The sequence below is a fragment of the Vidua macroura genome, chromosome 1 (assembly GCF_024509145.1).
Source record: "Vidua macroura isolate BioBank_ID:100142 chromosome 1, ASM2450914v1, whole genome shotgun sequence".
Lineage (NCBI taxonomy): Eukaryota > Metazoa > Chordata > Aves > Passeriformes > Viduidae > Vidua > Vidua macroura.
This window is the reverse complement of record NC_071571.1, coordinates 95034837-95059805: the sequence shown is the minus strand read 5'-3', so window position 1 is coordinate 95059805 and position 24969 is coordinate 95034837. Positions and strand designations below refer to the sequence as shown.

The 24969-nt window shown below is 36.1% G+C and overlaps 1 protein-coding gene across 1 annotated transcript in view; it reads left to right on the top strand.

Moving 5' to 3' along the window:
- The window catches only part of ZNF236 (zinc finger protein 236), a 74072-nt gene that overhangs the window by 43979 nt on the left and 5124 nt on the right, over positions 1-24969 (top strand). Inside the window, exons 17-31 of the mRNA XM_053985453.1 lie at positions 2514-2665; positions 3776-3882; positions 4007-4158; positions 4275-4487; positions 5065-5344; positions 5798-5901; positions 9621-9986; positions 11981-12126; positions 13339-13582; positions 14273-14452; positions 14969-15121; positions 15741-15931; positions 17565-17696; positions 18948-19145; positions 24720-24849. Coding sequence (XP_053841428.1) covers positions 2514-2665; positions 3776-3882; positions 4007-4158; positions 4275-4487; positions 5065-5344; positions 5798-5901; positions 9621-9986; positions 11981-12126; positions 13339-13582; positions 14273-14452; positions 14969-15121; positions 15741-15931; positions 17565-17696; positions 18948-19145; positions 24720-24849 — 2748 coding nt within the window. The remainder of the gene's footprint in view (positions 1-2513; positions 2666-3775; positions 3883-4006; positions 4159-4274; positions 4488-5064; positions 5345-5797; positions 5902-9620; positions 9987-11980; positions 12127-13338; positions 13583-14272; positions 14453-14968; positions 15122-15740; positions 15932-17564; positions 17697-18947; positions 19146-24719; positions 24850-24969) is intronic.

Sequence of the window (24969 nt, the reverse complement as noted above, 5' to 3'; positions counted from 1 at the left end):
TGCAATCTCAGGACTTAGAATTCTGATCTCTCAGTAACTGTTTACATGTATTTGCAGTCAGTGCTGTCCAGCTGGTTGCCTTTGCCTAAGAAGCAAACCTGCAGAATATGTAATTGATAGTCACTGATCCCTGCTGAGATGCACATGCTCATGTTGATGTTTATAGTGCTAGAATTTAAAAGATCTGTCAGTAAAGATGTGAAATTTCTTCTAAATTAAATATTGTATTTACTACAAACTATCATACTGTTGTTTTCTTATTCTCACATGTAAGACACATCTTTCTCTAAGTAAAAGGATTTCCAGAGAATTCTGGTTTTTTGCTATGCTTTGTTAATATAGAAGATAAAAGGTTGGATGATGTCCTAAAGCTGAAAAAATCCCAAGCTACACAAATGATTACTTGTACTGAAAAACACCAAATCCAATTCCAAATTTAGAGGACTTTGTAGTAAGAAGTTCCCCTTATTATACAGAGCTTAAGATACTCTCTGTTCTTTTAAGATTGATCAAAAGCTTCTGGGAAACAGCAGCGATGAAAACAAGAGCAGAAAATAAAGGTGGTGAAATTTCTTTCTCAGACTGAATGTCTGGGTTCTGGTGTTTGGTGGTATGGGTTTTTTTTAAGTGGTGTTCTGTAGAAGTAGTATGGTAGTAGCAGACGCCTTTAGAATGCTCAAAACTGTGAGAACTGTATTAAATTTTGAGAGGAAATTGATCCTTATGCATCATGTATATTCTTGTTATAGCTTTGGTTTGTATTTATTCCAAAACTACTTTCAGAAGTAGCATTTCTTTCTTCAGTTTGTCCTCAAATACCTCTACATTCAATGCTCTTCCTGGGCATTTTGTTGCATGATCCTAGGAAATTTTTCAGGATCTCAATAATTTATTCAAACATTGTGAAATGAAATAGGTCATAGTACAGTAACTTCTTTTTTCCTTCTTAGCTAGTAAAATATACCTACTGATTAAAAAAGAAGTTTCAGGTTTTTACGTAGTATATTAAGTAGCTGGTTTTTTTAATGTAGGCCATGTAAGTAACATCACTTTGCTTCAGTTTCTTGAGTCTTGGTTTTTTTTGTATTCTCATCCCATGTAGTGGGAATGTCATTTTTGTATAAAGTTGCTTCTAAAATTAATTTGAGAAGTAGAAATTAGCAACCCTCTTATCAATGCAGAAGTTTTCATTGCTTTCTTCAGGCTACTTTTTGTCATTTCACAAAGGCCAATTGAGGTACAAGTTCCAGCTTTTAGAATCTTTTTTTCTTGTACTCTTGTGGTACTTTAATATGCAAGTTTCAGCATTAGGTTTGGTGACTACTTATGACCTGATTAATAATGCTTTCAAGATTTATTTACATTTGTGAGTTTTCATTCTATGGTGGAAGCAGTAGCATACAAATAGGAGTTTTTTCCTCTACTGATTACAATATTCTGCTGTGGAAAGTGTCTTTTGGGAACATTTCTGCTTAAACTCAACAGATCCAGGTTTTTGTATTACTGTTGCTCAAAAACATTCTTTAAGCATTGCTTTTTGGCTTTTGATGCTGTGATCATCTGATGTGGGTTTGTTTCTACCCTGTGTTCATAATCTTCACCCTTTTTGTCCACTAAAGGCAAACTGCACAGAAGTACTGAAAATTTTGCCCATATGTTAATTACTGATACCTGTGTTTTAATTTTTTTCCACGTGACATTGTGGGTTATTTTTAAATACTGGAAGTATTAAGATTTAAAAGGGTTGATAAAAGGACATCTCTAATAGCATCAAAAAACACTGAAATCTGAGCTGTATTTCCCTGGCTCTCAATCATTGGTTCTGTCATTTTGTTCTTTCATTTAGAAAAGATGATTAAGATCTGCTATTTCAGAAGAACAAAACCAAATAAAAATTTCAGGTTTTTATACCAGAAATGTGAATAAAAGTGTGTTTAATTTTTACTTTGCAGTTTGCCTTTGAGAGGCTCTACTTTACTATTATCTAAAGAGTGGGGATATGTGGAGGAGATCCAAAGTAGGAGAAAATGGGGTTACTTTATCAGAAACTGGAGTTCTCCTATTGGGTCATCTCCTCCACTCACCCGCCATCCTCCCCACTGAGCTTTGCATCCTTGTGATCGGCTTCCAGTGTAGTTAAGGGAGCTTGGTACCAACCAAGATAAAGGGAGATGGGTCAACCTGTTTGACACATGCATGCTTACATACAAGAAATTCAAAATTTCAATGGCTCTAAGGTAATTGTGGCACCCTGAAGGAACTTCAAACAGTGTTTTTCTGTGGAGGAGATTTTCCAATAGAATTCCAGCTAATGGTAAGTAACCCTGTTATGCCTATTACGTAGATGCCAGAAACTTGTGTGTGTTTTGATGCTCAACAGTGAAGAGTACCACTATTACTATATGGTAATGCTACTTACTCTCTTTTGAAGGTAGTCTTCAGAAAAGTGTGGTGTTATTCAAAGTCCAAATCAGTGTATTTTACAGGTTTATGACTGGTTTAATTTCTGGCAGGTTTTACTGTGAATGACAGCTACAATCAACAGACTCAATTTCCAGCTGTACAACAGCTGCAGGATTCAAGCACACTTGAATCTCAGGCTCTTTCAACGAGTTATCCTCCACCAGCCCTTCTTCAGGTTCCAAACACAGACACTATTAATGTAGTAAGTACTACTTGAAGGCAGGATTAATTTTTCTGTGTTCAGTCGTGACTTCCTTGCACCGCTTCATTGGTGATTAGGTAAAACGAGAAGTCGGAAAAGTTTCAGGTTTTCTTCTCTAGATTGCATATGTTTAACAACTGGAAAATAGAAAGGTGAGGAGAGGATAAGTGCTTTGACTACAGTTACTGAAAAGGAAGTGTATGTTTTGATGCTCTAGACTTAAAAAATACTATAAAGTTGGATTGTAAGTTTAAAACGAAGGAAAGGATATAATGTTATGAAATAATTTAACATTATTTCATTATATTCTCTTCTAATTATTAAATCTATATGTCTATAGACAAGCAATTTAAAAAAGCATTACAAGCATTTAGTGATCATTCATGGAACTTGCATATTTCAGTGTTATGATTTTTTTGCACGTTTCTCAGTTAAATTTGTAAAAGGGCTCAATTGCTAAAAAATACAGTTTAAATATAACTTTTTATGACATTAGAAGTACCTAGCATGAAGACAATCTGTTGTAATTTATTTACCATGATGATCTCTATGAGTTGCTGTCCCTTGAAGCTTGTTTGCAAAGTGCAAATGTTGTCAGAGAACTGATGTGGGTTTTAGGATCTGGAAGAGTTTGAGTCATTTCAGCCTACAGGCTTTGGTTTCCTTGTCTTCAATTCTGAAATTTCTTGCTCTCAAGGATTATTCTGTTGTAGCTTTTACTTACAGGAATGTTCAGAAAGTAGTGAAGTTTGTCAGCAGCACTATGTTTTGCTGCTTATTCAGTGTTTAAAATGGCTGATCTAGTTTTAAATTTAACTCTCAAACACTAGAAAATCTAAACAATTCAGATATGTTTTTGTGGAGATTCAGGGAAGTGTAAGTGTGCTATGTTGTCTGGTTATTCCAGTAGCTGAACATTTTTATGCTTTCCTTCTCACTATGGAAGAGTGAGGTATTACATTGCACTCTTAATTTCCTGTCAAAATGTATGAAAGCATAAATTGAATTACTTGTGTTGACTCTAAATGCTGTAATTTTTTTTCTTGCCTATTTGTGAGACTATATTTAAATATTGTGTTACTGAAATTCACTTGAGGCTTTGATTTTTAGACCACTCGCTTGATGCAAGACCAGTCATCACAGGAAGAACTTGAATTGCACACCCAAAGGCCTCATTTTCTTGAGGATAATGAGGATCAAAGTAGGCGTTCATATAGGTATGTTACACTTCTAGCTTTTGTCACAGAATTTCCTGAATGGCTAATTATTGCATGTAATTATTATGTAATTATTATGCCTAATAATTACATGAAACTAATGAAAGCTATTTTCTTCTCATAGATGTGAATATTGCAACAAGGGTTTTAAGAAATCCAGCCATTTGAAACAACATGTACGATCACATACTGGTGAGAAACCTTATAAATGCCAGCTCTGTGGCCGTGGTTTTGTTTCCTCGGGAGTTCTTAAGTCACATGAGAAGACTCATACAGGTAAACAGAGCATACCAGCTCTATATTAGCTTAACCCATGTTTGGGTTTTGTAAATGTCCTGTGTGAGTAAACTTAAACAAATAGCATGCTACTTATTTGTTTCTGTTACTTTAAGGAGTTAAAGCATTCAGCTGTAGCATTTGCAATACCTCCTTCACAACTAATGGCAGCCTTACCAGGCACATGGCAACTCACATGAGCATGAAGCCTTACAAGTGCCCATTCTGTGATGAAAGCTTTCGAACAACTGTTCACTGCAAAAAACATATGAAAAAACATCAGGCAGTCTCCTCAGCTGTAGCAGCAGCTACAGATACAGGAGGGGGAGGTAAATGATTTCATTTTTACTTTTACAATCCTTACTACATAAGAAATACAGATGTTTTGGTGGATTACATGAATGCTATAACAGTAATGGTACAAAATAAGCTTCCAGCATGATTAATGTCTGCTGTTTAGAGCTGCTGAAATTGCTCTGTTATCTGAATTGTTTAAATAAACTAGTTTTCCAGGATCTGTCCAGTGCATTAAAGGTATTGTATGTGACATAGCTGTTTTAGTATGTCACTAAAGTAGATCTTTTGTCATGTATTACTTAACCTGTGTTATGTATTATAAGGATAAGAATCATAAATGCAGCTTTTTTTTAAATTAAGTGCAGACATGAGTAGTTAGACCACTGAAAGAGATTCAAGTCCATAGTAGTGCAAGTCCAAGAACAAAATGTAGTGCCTGTGTGTTTAATAATAAATCCTTCTATTTTTTGTAATTTCAGCTGACAGATAATGTGTTCAGCTAAACAGAAATGTGGTTTTTGTTTTGGTTTGATATTTTTGTTCTGTTTTTTTTTTGTTGTTGTTGTTTTGTTTTTGGTTTTTTTTTTTGGTTTTTTTTTTACTTAATAGTTGCTTGTGTTGAAGATGATGATGAAAGCTCTGAAAGAACTTCCAGAAAATCTCGTCCTGGTGTCATAACTTTTACAGAAGAAGAGACAGCAGAACTGGCAAAGATTAGGCCTCAAGAAAGTGCCACTGTTTCAGAAAAAGTTCTTGTCCAGTCAGCTGCAGAGAAAGACAGAATTAGTGAGATCAAAGATAAGCAAGCAGAACTGGAAGCAGAGCCCAAATATGCCAACTGTTGCAGTTATTGTCCCAAAAGCTTTAAAAAACCCAGTGATTTAGTAAGGTGAGGAATGGAAAATGTTCATATGTTTTTAATTTGCTGAAGTTCACCAGAAACTTTAGTAATAACAGTTTCATATAACTGTTTATGTCCAAATTGAAGTTCAGCTAATATTTACATACATTTTTCTTTTTCACAGTGGTTTAAAAATGTGTCAAAATGTTACATATTCTGAATATGACTAATCCAGCTTTTTCATATGTATTTTCCTGCAGTATGAAAGTTATTATTATGAAGTTTTAGAATAAATTGTTTTTTCTTGCTCTAATACTTGCATATAAAAACATATAGAAATCTGTTGAAAAAATGCAAATACTTAAATCTTCTTGTTCAGCTTAGTGTAATGCTAGCATAAGTATTTAATTAATTCTAAAATGAATAAAATAGAAAATAAATATTTGTACAAACTGACATAAAGGTAGAATTTCACTTGTACATGTATCCTGGAATTATTAGGCATGTTCGTATCCATACTGGAGAGAAGCCGTATAAGTGTGATGAATGTGGAAAGAGTTTCACTGTAAAATCCACTCTGGATTGCCATGTTAAAACACACACAGGTCAGTAAGGTTTTGCATGTCTTTGTTTAGAAGCTGTTTGCTTTCTTGACCAGCTGTTTAAGTACAGATTTTGCAAGGAATGCTATGTTTCACTGTGATCTAGTATTTGGAACAGTGGATGGCAGTGCTAGGGGAAATTTGGTACTTGTGACACCATCAAATGAATTACATCAGAATATTCTGAATAAACCATCTTATTACAGCCTTCTCTAGAATTCTAAAGCATGGTCTTAGCTCATGCAAAAACTGTGTATGTAATTGTCCTGAATATGTTCATGTCAGATCTTCTGTATTATGTCAATGATAAGTGATTTTCCTGAGTAAGAAGGTGGAGTTGAGGGAATCTTATATAATATGTTAGAGAAAAAAAACCCTATAAACATTAATGTTTGTGCTGCTATGTAAAATGGAAAGTAAGAGTTCAAAAATTTTGAGCATTCAGCTGTTTGAATCTTGAAAGTTGAATGTAAATGTAGTATCTGTAATATTTAAATTTTTAGGGTAGGTTTTTGTATTCCTGAGAGAGATCTGATTTTAATAGTAGTATTTTTCAACTACAATTTTGCTCTAATTTAAAAAAAAACTTCTAAGTCTTTCATACTTGTTTTCTTGTGAACTTCTGTAATAAACCCAGTCCTGAACTAATTAATTTCTAAAACTGTCTATAGTTCTGTTAAATCTCATTATGATCTCTTTCCAAAAATAAAAAAAAAAAAAGAAGGCAGAAAGCTTTTAGTGCTGTAATGCATTATTATTTTGCTCATGGAAGCTCCTTCTTCATTTTACTGTATTTGTACTTTCTACTGTTGTTTAGTAAGAAATAGTACTCATTACATGGAATTGTAGTGTAGATCAGGACAGACAGTAGCAGATAGTAAGGATAATGAACGGAACAAAGCAGGGATGGTGTCACGTTACCTCCATGTTCAAGCACTTTACAAACTGTGGGACTCTGAATAAGCGATTGCATCTCTTTGCTTGCTAGCTTTAATGGAATATTTTACATTAGTTTTATGCAGTTGTTTTCAGAACACAGAAAAACTGGATAAAAAGGAATGGCCTTCAGTACAGTCAGTAGTAGTAAGTTCCTGGATTCAAGTTTGATTTTCAGTTTGCTGCCTTGATAATTTTGTTCCTAAGCCCACTAGATTTTTATTTGAGAAATAAAGATAAATTGTTTCCCCTTCCTAATTTTTAAGCTCTTTATGGTTGTACAGACTTTTTGATAATATATAATGGAGCTTTGTAAATTATTATTTTAACATCCTTAAACAGACTTTCCCAACCTGCTATTCATTCTCTCTTTCACATTACATATAGTACAGTTTTGACAGTTTGAGTCCTTGCTCAGGTGTTTAAGAGCTCTTCTGCTAACTTATAGCCTTGTGAAAATTGTCCATATAAGCCATTTGTATTCCATCTTAGAACTGATTTTCTTTAGTTCATGAAAAGACTCTTTCCGCCTGCGACAGCATTTTTATTAAGGTCTTTTTGTATAAAACCAGTGTAAAATTCCAGATAAAAATCCAGATACAGTGGAAATCTGATCTTCTTTAAAGAGTGCTTGCAGATTCATGAGGTATAATTTTCACTGCAAAAGCCACATCACCTTTTCCCTGTTGTAATTCGTTTTATCTTATGGGAGTTTTTTCCCATGTTCTTTTATACTTGGGCCAGCTTGTGCTGGATGAAGTTCAGCTAATATGCAGTTTTCTGCATTTGAGCCTGGATTTCTTTCTGGAAAGCTGTCTTAATCTGATAGTTCATTTGTTTTATATTGAGAGATACATAATTTATTTAAATGAACAATAAAAAAGTTTTTACAATATTAATATCTGTAACTCCCCTAAAAATAGTTCAGTTTGAAAAGCTACTCTGTTCCTCACCTGTAAATGAAAGTTGCCTGCATAGGAACCTACCCAATATCATCTGTAATCAGCATTGATCCAGAGAATTAGTTTGGAGCTTTACTGAAAGATTGGAGGTTTCTCAGTGAGGTAGATATGGTCATTTGTCTGAACACTTAGCTTCTGCATCCTGATGTAGCATCAAGTGGGATAACTGAAGTCCCATGCTATTGCATTTCTGCCTTCATTGCTTGTCCAGTTTCCTGATTACAGTTCTTTCAGATATATTCCTGATTTCAGTTCTTGTTAACATGTTAGCTGTGTAGCCAGTAGTGTGGCATGTCAGTGGCATAAAACACATTTAATTTTTGCTATATTTGGAAGAAGTGCCAGTTTAGTGTTTGCCATTCCTTGATGACTTCTCATCTGAATTTGTGATCATCTTCCTTCCAAGTTTCCCTTGTGGACGCTAACTCAAAACTACTAAACTATTGAAAACAGTTCAACCATCTTTCTTTTTTTCTTTTCAGATTCCTAGTATTTACACAAAAGGCCCAGGAATCAGCTCATAATCTCATTGCATATTTAAATAACAGGACTTCAGATGTTCTGTTTGTTCCTTCCTGCTTTTTTTTTGTTGGTTTTCCTCTCTCTCTCTCTCACTGTCTCTCTCTCTTGTTTTTCCACCCCCCTTTCTCCCAGCGGTTAAGGATTTTTTATTTAGTGGGAAAGACTGCTGGATGGCTTCCTTTGTGGTACTGTGAATGTGGTAGATGACTTTGCTGCAGCCCAGATTCCCATTGTTTCACTGGTTCATGTTATTGGGCTCTTTCTTCTTCGTTTCTTGAAATGGAACATTGTCAGAGGTTTATGTAATTTTGTTTAACAGAAAGTGACAACAGTATGCCAGGGTTTAGTAATTTGAAGTTGGTTGACTTGTAGTTCAGGAAATTGATGCGAGATTCTTCCATGTAAATGGAAACTAGAACTCAATAGCAGGACTCACAGGCACATATTGCTCTTGTGATTTCTTTACCAAAGGCATTGGGTTCCTTCCCTCGTTTAGCTAGGAAGCGATATTGTGCTGGAAGGTCTGGGAATATCAGGAGTAATAGTGGGTTTTCAGCTGCAGTCGCACATTTTCTGCCAGATAGTTGCATTATGCTTTTTGTGAATTGTATAGCTGTGCGTGTGGTTCAAAGAATAAACTCTGTAGTTTGCTGTTACTTGTAGTACATTAAAAATTCTATTTGAGACCAAGGATATTTTCAGACATTATGCGCTCTGAAAGGTGAGACAAAGAGGTCTATATATGTATAGACCAGATTTCTGTACTTCTGGATTACTTTGTGGGGTTGATATTTTGTTTTAGAATGTTATCTCACTTAATTTTAATAATTACTTAATTGTAATCCATTAATACTGGTTAGTTAAGGCAGCATTGAAACAGAATAATAAAGCTGCTGGAATTAAAAAGGAAATGAGAGGCTAATTTAGTAGGAGCCAAATGCTGAAGAGGACAAGATGAAACTTTTAATTCTCCAGTTTATGACCTGTGTAGTTGAAATAACTGGATTAGTCAGGAAGATGAGATGAGGAGAATGACAGAGGTATGAAGGTGATCAAATAAGATTCTGCATGAAAGCTTTAAAAACGTATGGAGTTTTAGTAAAAGGAAAAAGGTAATATGCTCTTCATTGAGAACCTTTATTCATCTGAAAAGCAGCCAAATTATGAAGTCCAATTATTTCTAATTTATTCTGTTCAAATTAGTTTAGAATCTGTTTTGGAGTTTGTTAAATGGATGATTTAGTCCTCTCAATCTTTTTAGAAGTTTAATCACTTATCTTTCTGGTTTTGAAACCTTTCTAGGCCAGAAGCTCTTCTGTTGTCATGTGTGCAGTAATTCCTTTTCTACAAAAGGCAGTCTAAAAGTCCACATGCGCCTGCATACGGGAGCAAAGCCCTTCAAATGCCCACACTGTGACTTGCGGTTTCGTACTTCAGGGCGCAGAAAAACCCACATACAGTGTCATTATAAACCAGATACAAAGAAAGTTAGGAAGCCTGTTGCCCGGACTTCAACTGAGGGATTACAGCCAGTCAGTCTTCTTAATTCATCCTCAACAGACCCTAATGTTTTCATCATGAATAACTCTGTTTTGACGAGTCAGTTTGATCAAAATTTACTTCAACAAGGACTTGTGGGCCAGGCTATCCTGCCTGCTTCAGTGTCAGGTAAAAATGGATGGGGTGGTGGTGGTGGTGTGGTGATCAAGTTATGAAATTTGCTTTCTATTAGAGTTTGGAAAGTTTTGCCAAATGCTGTTTGCCAAACAGGTAAGAGTTTTACTGAATTCATGGATTGATGCACAATCATGACATGAATAGAAATTTACTTATTTAAGAATGAAAGAAAAATATATGCAGTTCACCTAAAAGTCTCTTCAGTTCTGCTGTGGTATTGCACTGCCAAGAGGAAAAAAATGCAGATTATAAATAGCTGGAGTACTTGTATTCTTTGTGGTAATACTTTCTTGGTTTTATTTAAAAAGAAAAGAAGCAAAACAGTTACTCTGTTTGTCTACACTGGTTATTTATGTGAATAATGAAGAGGGTCTTTTTAAGTGCATATCCTCTGCAGTACATGTGTAGTTATTTTTCCAAAATAAAAAAAAAAAACCACCCACACCAAAATAAAACCAACCAAAAGACCCCCAACCTCAAAACAAAGCAAGAAAACTCTTTAACAATACAAAAAACTAGTAGTGTAGGTCTGTATGTTAGATAATTAAGTGCCTAAGATATGAAGTCTCACCAATTGACAGTGACTACAGCTGCATTAGCACATTGAATGTGCCACAGGCCATTCTTTGAGACCAACTGGCATAGAACACCCAACATGCTTCATGTTGCAAGAAAGTGACCTTTTGATAATGATCCTTGCTAATTTCTAACTTTTTTTCAGGTATTTTTTGTGTAAGTGCTCACTGACCCAATGTTTGTGTAAGTGTTCAGGTAAACTTGGGGCAGGGACAATTTTAAAAGCAGAATAGTGTTATGGAGACATCCCTTGGTACTCTTAATGTACTACTTAAATTGTGGGTCTTGGACTGTCTGTCATTTCTGAAAGTGAGACTTTGATTTTATGTGCTTTGGCATTTTTTTCAGTACATATCTGTGATTTTGCAGGTATGCCCACAAATTCAGAGTATTATATCAGTCTCATACTTAACTGTAGCCATTCCAGCTTATCTGATTTGATCTAAACTGTTGTCCAAAATGAACAAATTGTTGATGTTCTGAAGATACTGATGTTATTTGACAGGCACAGTTAGTGATAAACTTGTGATGAGGAATCAATTGATGTGTTTGCTTGGATTTTTGAACATAGTAAGATGAAGTGTTTAGCTTGTTCAGATGTCCTAAAAAAAGACCTTCTTAAATTGAGACTAGTAATGTGGGTTTTGGCCAGAGCAGGTATTTTTTGGGTGCATTGTAAACCAGATTTATTATACTAAAGAATTCCAAAGAGGAAATGATAGGTGTTTCTGAAGTATCAGCCAAAGGAAACTGGTTGATCACACTCAAGGTGTTTGGAGAAGAAGGGTACGTCAAACACAAGATGACTTTTTACATATGTGCTGTCAAGACCTTTTGTAGAGATGGCCTATTCAGCTTTTGAAATTAGAACCTTTCCAAGTTCTAAAGACTTTTAGATTTCAATTGTTAATGCCCCTTTATTTTCATCCATGTATGTATGGAGGACGAACTTCGACAGTTTGATACTGAACCATGTCTGTGCTGTGCAAAATGCTGCAGTAACTTTCATGTGTATGTTCAGAGTAAATGAACATTGTTCAGAGTAAATGAACAGAATGTAAATACCCTGTGCGTGTGCTGCTTTGTTTAGGTGCAGCATACTCTCCAAGGAAATCTAAGCCAAATTTCTCCAGGTTTCTAGTGCTACTCTGGAGGGATTCTTGTTTTGTAAGCCACTAGGTAGTGCCTAAATAGCAATCCTTAAATCACATGGAATTTATGAAGCTTTAAAACAGGCAGTCAAATTACTTTATAATCAAATTCTGTACTTCAAATTATCTTTCTTGTCATAAATAAATGTGTGTGTATGTAGCTTTTATATTGATTTAATTTCTAAAAGTAAGCACGCTGAAAGAGGTAGTCAGTAATGGTAAATAAAAACATTACAATATAACTGTTTTCTTTGGTAGCTGGAGGTGACTTAACTGTGTCCTTGACAGATGGTAGCTTGGCCACTCTTGAAGGAATACAGTTACAACTTGCTGCTAATCTGGTTGGACAAAATGTTCAGATTTCTGGAATAGATGCCACTGGTATTAACAACATAACGTTACAGGTAAGTTGCTCACTGTTCCTTGCTTTTAATTCTGTAGTGTCACTTTGAGGACTGAAGAAAGTTTAAGGAGCCTACATAATTCTGGAAGAGTTCTTGAGTGAGCTAGTAACATACTGTATCACTTGTACAATGTTAGAAGACTTAAAAAATAGCTGCACAGTGGGGTATGTTTCTGGTTTGGTTTCTTTCATTTTCATTTTTTTCAGGATTTTTTTACCTCTCAGGGATTTTGACAAACTGCTTTAAAATGTGTATTTTTTTTCTTTTAATTGCATTTTGTCTTTACACTTCAAAATTACTTTAGGCTCCCACCCAACCTCCAAAAGACACCCACCCACCCCCCGAAACAAACCCAAATTATTGCATGGAGTGTTCTTTTCTAAACATAAGTCACTGTGTTACTTTGCAAGCTTTTAACAGTTGAATTCACAATTTAAATTCCCACTGAGCTAGTAAAAAGAATGGCAGAAAGAGGTGAGATTATTGCATTTAAAAGTTCTTGAGGTGTGTGAAACTGATTTTCTTGAACATGGTTGTGTTTGATCAGTTGCACAGAATTACTGTTGTTGGAGGAACCCTCTGGAGGTCACCAGGTACAACCCCCGGGTCAGGGAAGGGACATCTGCAGAGTTGCGTTGAGTTGCTCATAGTCCCTCTATTCAAGGAGTTTTTAGCATAAAATGGAGATATTTTCATTTTGTTTTTCTCAACTGCTAAATATCTCTGAAGAGGAAAATGTCTTATCTTTAAGTATAGAGAACAGTTGTTGGCTTGTGAAATGATACCTTAATGACCCCTAGAAGCTGAAAAATTAAATAATTTCTGCTATCAATCTTCTCTCTGCTCCGTGCCTTTTCACTTTCAAAGGCTTGGAGACTCTGATAAGCATTACATGCACTCATAGGGCAGTACAGAATACCAGCAGTGTGTTTACCTGGGGCCAGGCATGCTGATATGTAACTGATCATGATTTCCCAAACATTTTGCTGAAGGAAGGGAGGGAAAGTGAATCTGAATAGACTGGTTACATAGCCACTTTAGAGACTGGCTATATAGAGACACATAAAAACTAAATTTAAATTTTAAATTGTTAATTATAAATTTTCAGTACTGTATATACTCTCTATGCAGTAAATATGTATTCTGGACTCAAGAATATTCATTTAACCCAGTTGTTAACTTCAGATTGATTGCTGAAAAATTGTTTTTCAGATTGATCCAAGTATCCTACAGCAGACATTACAGCAGAGTAATTTACTTACTCAGCAGCTGACAGGAGATCCCACCATGGCTCCACAGAATCCCTCCCTCCAGGCAACAGAAAATGCAGTGCCAGCTAATGTGGTTATTCAGCCTATATCAGGCTTGTCTTTGCAACCCACAGTAACATCATCTGCTAACATGACAATAGGGTCCCTGTCTGAGCAGGAGTCCGTGCTGACAACCAGCGCTAATGGTAAGCACTGTCAGTAGTTTTATTGTGCGTTCAATTTCTTAATTTTACTCAGGGTATTATTCACAGTGAGAAAGTCATGCCTCTGCCTCTCCCCACTGCCACCAAACATCTCATTTTAATAAAATAAACTTGCAGTTCTTGCTTGAGCTTCTTCAGCAAATTTTACAGCTTTGTGTTACCCTTTCTTAATACAATTTTTTTCAGAAGGTGAATTAGAGAGTAGATTTAGATTAGATAGTAGGAAGAAGTTCTTACTGTGAAGGTGGTGAGGCACTGGAGCAGGTTGCCCATAGAAGCTGTGGATGCTCCATCCCTGGAAGTGTTCAAGGCCAGGTTGAATGGGGTTTTGAGCAGCTTGGTGTAGTGGAAATCATCCCTGCCCATGACAGGGTAGTTGGCACCATGTAATCTTTAGAGTCCCTTCCAATCCAGGCCATTCTATGATTCTATATAATGAAAATGCTTAAGAACTTCCATAGTTTTGAGTAAAATACAAAATCTTCATTCAGAAAATCTTAACTGCAGAGAAATAAATTGGATGTGAAAAAAAATTTATACTTTCTCCTGCATGTTCTAGCATCTCCCCTTGGCTGCATCAATTATGGTAGCTCAGTGCTTTAAAAAGTTGTGTCAAAAATTGCACCAAAGGATATTCATTGAATTTTTTTTTTTCCTACCACTTTCATTTAGGTGCACAAGACATTACTCAAGTCATGACTTCACAGGGTATGGTGTCATCTACAAATGGACAACATGAGATAATGTTGACCATAAATAATTCCAGTTTGAGTCAAGTTCTAGCTCATGCTTCAGGATCTACTACTGCGACCTCATCAGGAAGTCCTCAAGAAATCACTCTTACAATATCTGGTTTGTGTTTTCAAAAATCTTTAATGATACCAGATCTGTTTCATAAAGTACCTATACACTGGCATACGAGGATTTTCACAGTCCACAGTTTTCCCATGGCATATTTTTCTTATATTCATCAGCTTTAGAAGATACTCCCCAAATCGACATTTGAAACCCAAACACATTTACCTTGAGAACACGTTAGATTAGTTCACTGTTCTATTCATAGCCTCAGTTAACAGCTGGATTTTTATAGATTGGTCAAGTTGGTGCTTTGAATCTAGAGAAGTAAGATCCATATTTGTCTAAATATTACTAATCTCAGGTATTTCTGGACATGTTAGTATCTGGATTTGCATAATCACATCTGTATTAAAAACTTGTCAAACTGCTGCATAAAAACCTGCATGTGTAGACGTTAATTTTATGTTTTGGTTGTATTTTCTACTTTTATTATTTTATGATCTATTGTAAGAACAGTAGCAGAATAATGCTGAGACGATTCCGGTTACAGTAGGACTTATTTCTATTCAGGCCAAGATCTTATTCAGCATAATTCTGGAAGCACTGATCTGAACACTGGCTTAAGGCTGACAGCACCAACCATCAGCAGTCAGACTACAGGTGCTACATTAACTATAAGCAATGACCAGCTTCTTTCTCAGGGCCCCTCACTAAATGCTCCAGGTATTCATACAATATTTATTCTAAACAAATAATATTTTGTTTAAAAAGTAAATACTAGAACTAAATGGTATAATCTTGCATGTCATGATTCAGGAACTTTGAGTGTTTTGTGTGTTTTCTCACAAGCTTTAAATTGTTATGTCAGATTAAATGAATTTTATTCCACACAATAGGAGAAAAATTAAAACAAGAAGACATGTCTTAAATTAGTACTTTGAGGCAGTTAAAGGAGTATTGAAGAATTATATCTATAAACTGCAGGATGACAAAAGCTGGTGGCTTCACTGCAGAAGTGATAAAATAGCAAATTTGCTCTAGTACTCAAATTTTGAGATTTTAAGTATGTTTATGAATTTCTACCTATATATGTTTGCTTACGCATGTGACCACCTGTGAGTGCAATGCTGTGTTCATGAAGCTACACTTAAATGTAATTTTTCTAATTTTATCATCTGACTGATAACTTTAGGTTCTTGATTAGCAGTTTTAACTGATTTTGTTGATTCCACAACAGAAAATCCTAGCAATGGGAAACAGAAATTACTAAGTTCACCTAAAATAAATTTGTAGTTTAGTGTTTAGGTATGTAACAGATTTTTTTTTTTTGCATATGTTCCAGAACTTAATACAACAGGGGGAACAAACCTTCCTCCAGCAACACCCATATCTCAGTCTGCAGTTTCTGCACAGAATTTGGTGATGTCTTCATCAGGAGTTGGAGGAGATGGTAGTGTCACTTTGACTCTTGCTGACACTCAGGGAATGTTGTCAGGTGGTCTTGATGCAGTTACACTTAATATCACTTCGCAGGTAAGATGCTTTTCTGAACTGACAGATAAATTTATCTTTCTGTCTTACAGAACATAATTTCTTTTGCTTAGAAAATAATTTTGTACTGTAAATACATAATATTTGATATTTTAGTTAATTTTATTTCTCTCTGTCAACCGTGTGAGTTTGGCATCTAGAAACGTGAACTGTTGGAACAGAAGTGCTGATAAATTTTGCAAGGTTGTTCGTTTTTTTTAAATTAACAGATAGATTCTACTGTTTCAAACATGGTTTGAAATCAGTTTTTAGTGTTAGACTATGTACTTCAGTATCACTATTCAGTAATACAGCTTAGTACTCCTAGATATATTATTTCATTTGGTAAATTTTTCTTTTCCTACTTGCGAATGGGAGAGTTGAACAGCAGTTGTGACAGTTCTTTTCACAGCAAGTAACAGGACAGAATTTAATTGACTATCTTTAATAACAGGTGGCATTATAAGAAATTTTATAAAAATGGTGCTGTATGGACTATCATCTCTCCAGTAACCTTACTATTAGTTTCATTTATAGCATAACCTAAGAATTTTGTGGTGTCATCAAGAGCCAAAGACATATTGGCAAATGGAATCTACAGAGTGGGGAGATAAAAAATAATATTTAAAGACTATAAAGTTAAAAAGTTGTGTGGTTGACATTTCAATGTAGATTTTACATCTGAAAACTTGGGTTGTTTCTTCTATTTTCTTGGCTTAACAAGGTTTAAATTGATTTTTATTTACTTATTGACCTGAATTAGAGTGTAAGTGTATACAAATTAAATACTATTTATCTTGCATGTGCTGTGATTAAAACTGGTGAAGCAAAGTTATATGCTTTCCTCTGCAGTTTTGCTCTGGGGAAGGGAAGAAAAGATTTATTAAATAATTCTTATGATATGTTTGTGATTTCTGGTATCACAGAGTAACAAAGCAGAACATGGTTTCATTTCAGGCTTTGTAATAATTTCAGTGATAACATTTGGCAATGTTGCTGTTTATGAATAAGATCCTGTGCCTGCTGTTAAGACAAGCATAAATAAAATTGAAACATTGTAGCATAAAAATAGCTGTGCAAACGCAGTTTATGTTGCAAGAAATTATGGTGAATAGACAGGTAGTATGTAAAAGAATGGTGTTTCCTGGGGAAATTGAAAAGTCATTAAGAGTAGTGTAGAAATAGAAGTAGTAAGATATTACTAATCATATATCCTAAGTAGTGATCTTGTATCATGATTTCATGGGGTTTGGAAGTATGTTTAATCAAGAGATTTAAATAAAGGAAGATACTGTGGGAAGGCCATGCAGGAGAGCAGAATACAGGAGTTAAAGAAAGGCAATGGAAGGCTAAAGCATTCAGCATTTCATGCAAGGCTGGTAAAAACTAATCGGAACTGAATCTAGTCTTACAAACTTCCAGCTGTTGTTACCCTTAAATGGTTAGATATAAATTTAAAGGAGAAAAGGGAGGAAAACTGTTGCATTTGTTCAGATAGGGTTCTGAAATGTTTCTTTCTAAATGAAAAAGAAAAGTAGTGTTTAGGTGTGAAAACTTACATTACTCCAGTCAGCTGTTTAAATACAGCTTTTTAAATATAGTTACTCTCTTTTTTTTGTGCTTCCCCCTCTGACAGGGTCAGCAGTTCCCTGCTATACTCACAGATTCCAGTCTTGCTAGCCAAAGTGCATCAGGATCACAGCAAGTAATACTGGTGAGCCATACACCCCATTCAGCACCTGCAAACTCTGATGAAATAACATATCAGGTAGATACTATACCTTTCTGTATCTTTTGTGGTAAAGAACTATTATTTAATCAAAATACTGGAACAATGTCTTTTTATCTTGAATCGTGAAGGCTGATGTCATTCCCAAACAAGAGTTATGGGAAGAGGTTCTCTGTGACTTCCTAGTCATGCAGATTCTGTTTGAAGGTTTGAATTAAAAAAGACTTTCATATATATACACATGCACACAAGAAAGAAATTTAATTAATAATGTGTTTCTTTCTACAAATCACATAATCATGTGCTCAATGCAGACTGCTCCAAAAATTTCCAAGTAAGTTGGTATTTAGATAATAAAAATAGCTAAATTTTGGAGCTGTGGGGAAAAAATAGCACCTATTGGTACACTTTTTCCATTCTCTTTGTGTATCCAGGTTGTTTCAGTGATGGTGCAACATGAAGTCTTTGCAACTTCTTATGCCTTTGAATCACAATAGGAACTCCTACATAAGTAATACAGTTTTGGTATTAGAAAAAGTGGTTCAGACTTGTTTTCTTGAAGGCAGAATGAATGTTTTCAACCAGCCTGGTAGGACAAGCTCTAAAATAGGAGAAATGAGAGATAAATGGTGATTTGATTTGTTGCTTTCTATGTTACTGTACTTAGGATTCCTCTGTATCTATAAAGTTGAATTTGGTATTAAAAAGGAATTTGGTATTAAATTATCTGAAGAAAGTAGTTCTTCCAGGCAGTTCTCACTAATTATAACAATAATGCAGCACACCACCATCCAATTCTATCAATTTTTCAATGTGTTTCAGTACTTCTGGAGGTAGACCTTTACTTCCTTATGAAAATAGAATCCCCGATTAAGAAGTTAAATAAATGGAAAATATTCTTCTTCTCTACAGAATCAGAGAACTTTTTTCCTGTCTGGAATGCTTTTGGCTTTGAATTTTATTTGGTGGCAAATTGAGGATCATTGGAGTTGTTCAGGAGTGTATAAAACTGAATGTAGAAAAATACGGATACACACATATTCTATTTATGATGTGTTAAGTCAATTTGATCATAGTTATTAATGTTGTTTTCTTAAAATACATACATGTGTCATTCTTCAGAGCAATGAAACAGAAGTTCATATTTACATATAACTGACTTCTTTTGTGTCTGTAAGTTGCTTGCAGATGCTCTCCAAAAACTTGTCATGTTGAGGTAGATTTTAAAAAACAAACCAATGTGGATGTGCTTATGAAATTACCTGATAGTGTATTTGTAAATTGTTACAGGTGACAGAAGTTTCCCCTAATGTGACTAAAAGCAGTCAAGCAGAAAAAGAAACTCGTGGGCACCAGTGTTTTGAGTGTAGCCAAACCTTTTATTCTGTCACCATGCTGACGCACCACTGCAAAGAGGTTCATGGCAAGGAGCGAATACACGTTTGCCACATCTGCAATAAGGCCTTTAAGAGGGCAACACATCTCAAGGTATTTGGTAATAACAGTTGATTGTTCTCTTAACTCCTTTTGTTTTGGACTTTCTGTGATGTTAACAAAAGGTACCTATTAGCCCTTTGTCTTTGCTTTCCCTTTACAGTGTGAGAGGTGTGCATCTGAGAGAGGGAGTCTTAAGTGATAATGTATGCACAGATAGAGAACTCTCTTCTGGAGCATGGAGAGGATTTTAATGCATATATTGACTACAGAATGAAAAATGTTAATGCCTGTCATGCAAGAAGTAGTGTCAGGAAAAGATTTCACTCATTTTATTTGCATATGAATATCATCAATGCTAATCCTGATTTCCAGATAACCTTCTGATATCTCAGGAAGTTACCTGCTTTACAGTCTTACCATTTCATTTGTAGACACTCTGTCATGTGAGTACAAGTGATAGAGGAAGCATTTGTTTTAAAATGTCTTTATATTATTGCTGTTGTCTAGTGATGTTTTCTCTGTTTTCTCTAGATTATGAATGATGTAATACTTTTAAGTTTTTTGAAAAAATTAATGATGTATCTAAGTTCTTAATTGGATTATAGACTCTTCTTGTTAGGAATATTGGGCTGTACTAGACAAGTGCTTTGTTCAGGCCAGTATCTTACCTCTGAGAGATATTTAAAGGAAGTAATTTGAAAAAGAGCTTTAAGAAAGGAGTAAAGATATAAGTTGCCCAGAATTTTGCCAGCTTCCCAGAATTTATAGTAAGAAATTTTTGGAGCCAAAGGCAATGTATTTACATTATTTGTATTATCTTTATATTTATATTAGCTTTTAGGAGACTTCTTCAATAGATGTCCTTTCACTTTGATATAATATTTTAATGAAATATACTCTCTTTGTGAAGTTCACCCTCTTGGAAAGGTATTTCTGTCAACTAGGCTATTGGAAACTATCATAAAATGTGTTGTTGTGAAACTCTTAACCTCTGAGTTAGAAGAAATTTTCCAAGAAAAAACCCAAAGGAGTCTTGATACTTGTTTTCCTTAAGTAATGATAACAAACTCCAAAATCAGTCTCTTCAGTTTGTTTTCTTAAAACTGTGCTCAGGTTAAAGATATGACAAGATAACTTCTTACCCTAGTATGTCCCTCGGATTATAAGCCATAACTGATTTTTCAGGAAGGCAGTGATCAAAATTGCAGTAAGAAGTTCAAGGGCAGTCACAAGACATTTCAGGGCCTTGGGACAATTGTAAAGGGATCAGAAGCACAGGTAATCTCCTCCTCTATCCTTCCAGTTGCAGGGAGTGGTGTAGGAAGAGCTGTCAGATCAGTAACTGTCTCTGAGACTGGCATCACCAGCAGAATTTAGGGATTTTTGATCATGGATTGGTCTACACAACAGCAGGCCTGCTGCAGATGGGCTACACTTATCTCAAAGGGGTAAAAAGATCTTTGCTGAGGCGTTATCAGGGCTCGTTGAGAGATATCATCTAAACTAGATTTGTAGGGAGGAAGGGATACAACCAGACTTGCTGGAGATAAGCTTGAGGGCAGCACGCCAGTGTTTTAGGGTTCAAGTGCCAGCGAGGCCCTTCAAGCTCCACCCCAATGTGCTGAGTTCACTGGAGTGCGTTTGAAATGTCCCTGTGCTGGTGCGTGCCGCACCGTAGCCATCTCAGTGGAGGGAGGGGAAATGGTCAGTGACCTGCTACACCACTTAGACATGCACAAGTTGTCTGTAGGACTGGATGAGCCCACCCAAGGATACCAAGGGACCTGTTAGAAGACCTTGCCAAGCCATTTTCAATCATTTGTGATGAGCAGTGATGGCTAACCAGGGAGGTCCCAGTTCTCTGGATCTTAGCACCTGTGATGCCCATCTACAAGGGCTGGAAGTAGAATCTGGGAAACTATGGGCCTTTCAACCTGATCTCAGTGCCAGGAAAGGTTATGGAGCAGCTCGAGTACCATCATGTGGCACATGCAGGGCAGCCAGGAGATCAGGCACAGTTAGTATGGGTTTATGAAATGCAGGTCCTGCTTGAGTAACATGATTTCCTGTGACAAAGTGACTTGCTCAGTGGAGGAGAGAAAGGTTGTGGATGTTGTCTACCTGGTCTTTAGCAAAGCCTTTGACACTGTCTCCCACAGCATTCTTTCGGAGAAACTGATTTGGACAGGTTTACTGTTTGCTGGGAAGAAATTGGCTCTATGTCCAGGCTCAGAGAGTGGTGGTGAATGGAATTACATCCAGCTGATGGCTGGTCACAAGTGGTGTTCTCCAGGGCTCAGTACTGGGGCTGGTTCTATTTAATATCTTTATCAATGATGTGGACAAGAGGATTGAGTGCACTCTGACTCATTTTCCAGACAACACCAAGTTGCATGGAGTGTTGATGTGCTGGAGGGCAGGAAGGCCCTGCAGAGGGATCTGGACAGGCTGGATCTCTGTGGGTTTGGGCCATTTTGGGCCAAGTGTCGGGTCCTGCTCTTGGGTCATGAAAAACCCCAGGCAGCACCACAGGCTGGGGGCAGAGTGGCTGGAAAGCTGCTGATGGAAAAGGCCTGGGAGTGCTGATCAATAGTGGCTGAGCAAGAGCCAGTGTGTGCCCAGGTGGCCAAGGAGGCCGATGGCTTCCTGGCCTGTATCAGCAAGAGTGTGGCCAGTAGGAGCAGGGCAGGGATTGTCCCTCTTTGTGCTGGCAAGGCTGCACCTCAAATCCTGTGTTCAGTTTTGGGCCCTCAGTTCAAGAAGGACATTGAGGTTCTGGAGTGTGTCCAGAGAAGGTCAACAGAGCTGGTGGAACGTGTAGAGCACAACTCTTAGGAGGAGCAGTTGAGGGAAGTTGGGGTTGTTTAGCCTGGAGAAAAGGAGCCTGGGGGTCACTTAACACTCTACAACTACCTGAAAGCAGATTGTGGCCTGGTGGGGGTTAGCCTTTTCTCCGTGGGTAATGAACAATAGGACAAGAGATAATTACCTCAGTTATGTTAGGGGAGGTTTAGATTGGATATCAGGGAAAATTTCTTCACTGAAAGGCTTCTCAGGCACTGACACAGCCTGTAAAGGGAAGTTGTCAAGTCACCAACTCTGGAGGTATTTAGAAGATGTGTAGATGTGGCACTATGGACAGTGTCTTAGCAGACATAGTTTAGTGGTACACTTGGCAGTGCTGGTTAATGATTGGCTTTGATCTTAAAAATCTTAAAGGACAGTTTAATTTACCACTGGACCATAGGTACTAAAACAAATTCCACCCCTTATCAGAATATTTTCTTTATCAAGGTGTTAATAACAGCTTCAGCTGTGACCAGTCTTTAACAGCAAATTCAAAGATAAATGTTGGGGTTTGGCTTAGGATTTTGGGAAGAGTTCAGTGATCTGTTACTCATGGTCTTCATTTTATACTGATGGAATTCTGGAGATCACCAGAAATATTAAGGACACTACCAAACTTCAGACTTTAAAGAAAAATCCAGTAAGGATATCAGTGTTTAGATACCAGTATTTAACTGTATGTATTTTTTCCAAAGATGTCAGTACCATGATCTCTTAGAGATCATGTACAAACACCTCCACCACCCACCCCACCCCCAGTGCTAAGGGTTTCCAGTCTAGTGACTCAGTTCCCCTTCTGATGTGGGTTACTGTTCTGTTTTACAGCTTCAGAGAGGAGAACCTTAAGACATGCACAGTGACTAAAATGTCCAGTTTCATATGAATATGTAGTGGAAGTATCTGGAAGTTGACTGTTGATAGTAAATAAGGTACAGACATGATTCCAAGGTGAAAGGAAAAAGGCCTTATCATCATATTAAAACAATGGAATGAAAAAACTTTTTATTGCTACACTTTCAGAGGTGGTTACAATTAATGTTTCAGGAGTGATGGGGTATAAGAGTGGCATACTAATGCCTGAGCCATTTCAAAGAAGGTTTCCTGGTCTTATTTTTTAATTAGATAATGCTTGTTTGCTACCCTAAGATAATTACTCTCTGAAGAATATAGGAATTGCACAAATAAAGTTTTAAAACATTACACGAAAAATCAGTGAAATACTAACTAGGTCAGTAAAGAGACGATTGCACTTCAGAACGTTGCATTTCCATGAACTATTTTCAAAAATATATTTATTTTACAGGAAAAGTATAAGAGGTGCACAGATCAGTGGAATAGAATTGCATCACAAAAAAAACTGTTTCCTCAAAGGAAGTTGGCAGAAAGTTTTACAGGGCTATCTGGATGATATGCTGTTTGCATTCAAGTAGAAGATGGGGAGGGAGTTGGGATTTGGAGATTTGGTTGTTTTGTTTGGGTTTTATGGTGAAAGAAGGAAGCAACTCATTTCAGGTAATTTTTCTGAAGTAGGTTATAGTATGCTTCCACCATTTCAATGCTTGAGGGGGTAATGAACAAGATAAAATCTAAAGATTTTGTTTATTTCCACCTAAGCAGGGGTTTTAAGATACCTATTTTTTCTCAGAATACCTTATATTATTTCCCTATAATACTCTATTATTATAAGTACTGTGATAATAATATTCTTCCATGTAACTGTCTCGCTGATTTTCCAGTGTAAACAAACTCTGCAGACACAGTTTGCTTCAGTTCGTGGAGTGAGGAATAGAACTTCATAGACATCAAGAAGGCTTATTGTTTAGGTATAGTAAAGACTAATTAATAGTTTAGTCTGTAATCAAATAGACTAGAAAAGAATATCCACACACATTTTAGAAAGTGGACAAGTATTTGTAGTGCCATTTCACAGATAGTTCTTAATAAGATTTTTTTAGTTATATATATTTTTATTTATTTTCTTTTTTAATTTGAATTTTATCTTGGTATTAATAAATACATTTAAAATGAAAAAATTAATAGATAACATAAATACTCTTCTAAGTTTGAAAAACATCTGGGCCCAGCATCACTGTATTAAAAACACTGAAATTAGAACTGTTATTGATGCTTCTTCATGAACATAAAACATCCTGCTATCTTACTGTTAAGAACCTTAGTGATTTAATGTTCTGGTGTTTTTTTCCAATTAAGAGTCCATTGTGAAGTGGTTCAGTTTGCATCTTGCCATGGTGCAGCTGTGTGTGTGTATGTTGTGATAGTTGCCTCTTTGAGGCCTGTGCAGTTTGACAGTGTTACCAATTCAGGTGCTGAGGAATGCCCACATACCAGACAAGGAGGGAGATGGATAGTGTAGAGGAGCAAAACAAAATCCTTTGTTAGTTGACAATGCACAGTTGTCAGAATACCTCTTTGTAGATGAACAGAGCGTTTAAAGAACTCTGGTTTGGTTTTTTTGTATTTTATTTTGCTTCAGACAACTAGTAAAGGGACTATTATATGCCAAAAAAGAAAGACATACAATTATTGATGGAGTTTTTCAGAAGTGTGAATATTGATGGTTAGAGAGAGTTGATACACAAAAATAATCTCTCATTTAAAAGAAAAAAAAAAAAACAATGCAGGCTTCCATTTTCTTCCAGCTTGTCTGCTGATGACTAAGATCCTCTGCTTTTGTCTTCAAGGTGTGAATATATTTTTATTTTAAGTACTGAAATATTTTTAAATGGTCTGAATTTTTTTTTTCCTATGCTGGCTTAGGAACACATGCAAACCCATCAGGGTGGACCTTCCCTGAGTTCCCAGAAGCCCAGAGTGTTTAAGTGTGATACTTGTGAAAAAGCTTTTGCTAAGCCAAGTCAGCTGGAGAGACACAGTCGCATCCACACAGGTAACACCAGAAATTGTTCTTATCTTGAGAGGTTTTCTTATGAATGTCTGGGTCTTATGTTTGGAGCCCTTGCTTATGCTTTCAATTAGCTGCATTTAAATATGAACTTAAGCTTAAAAA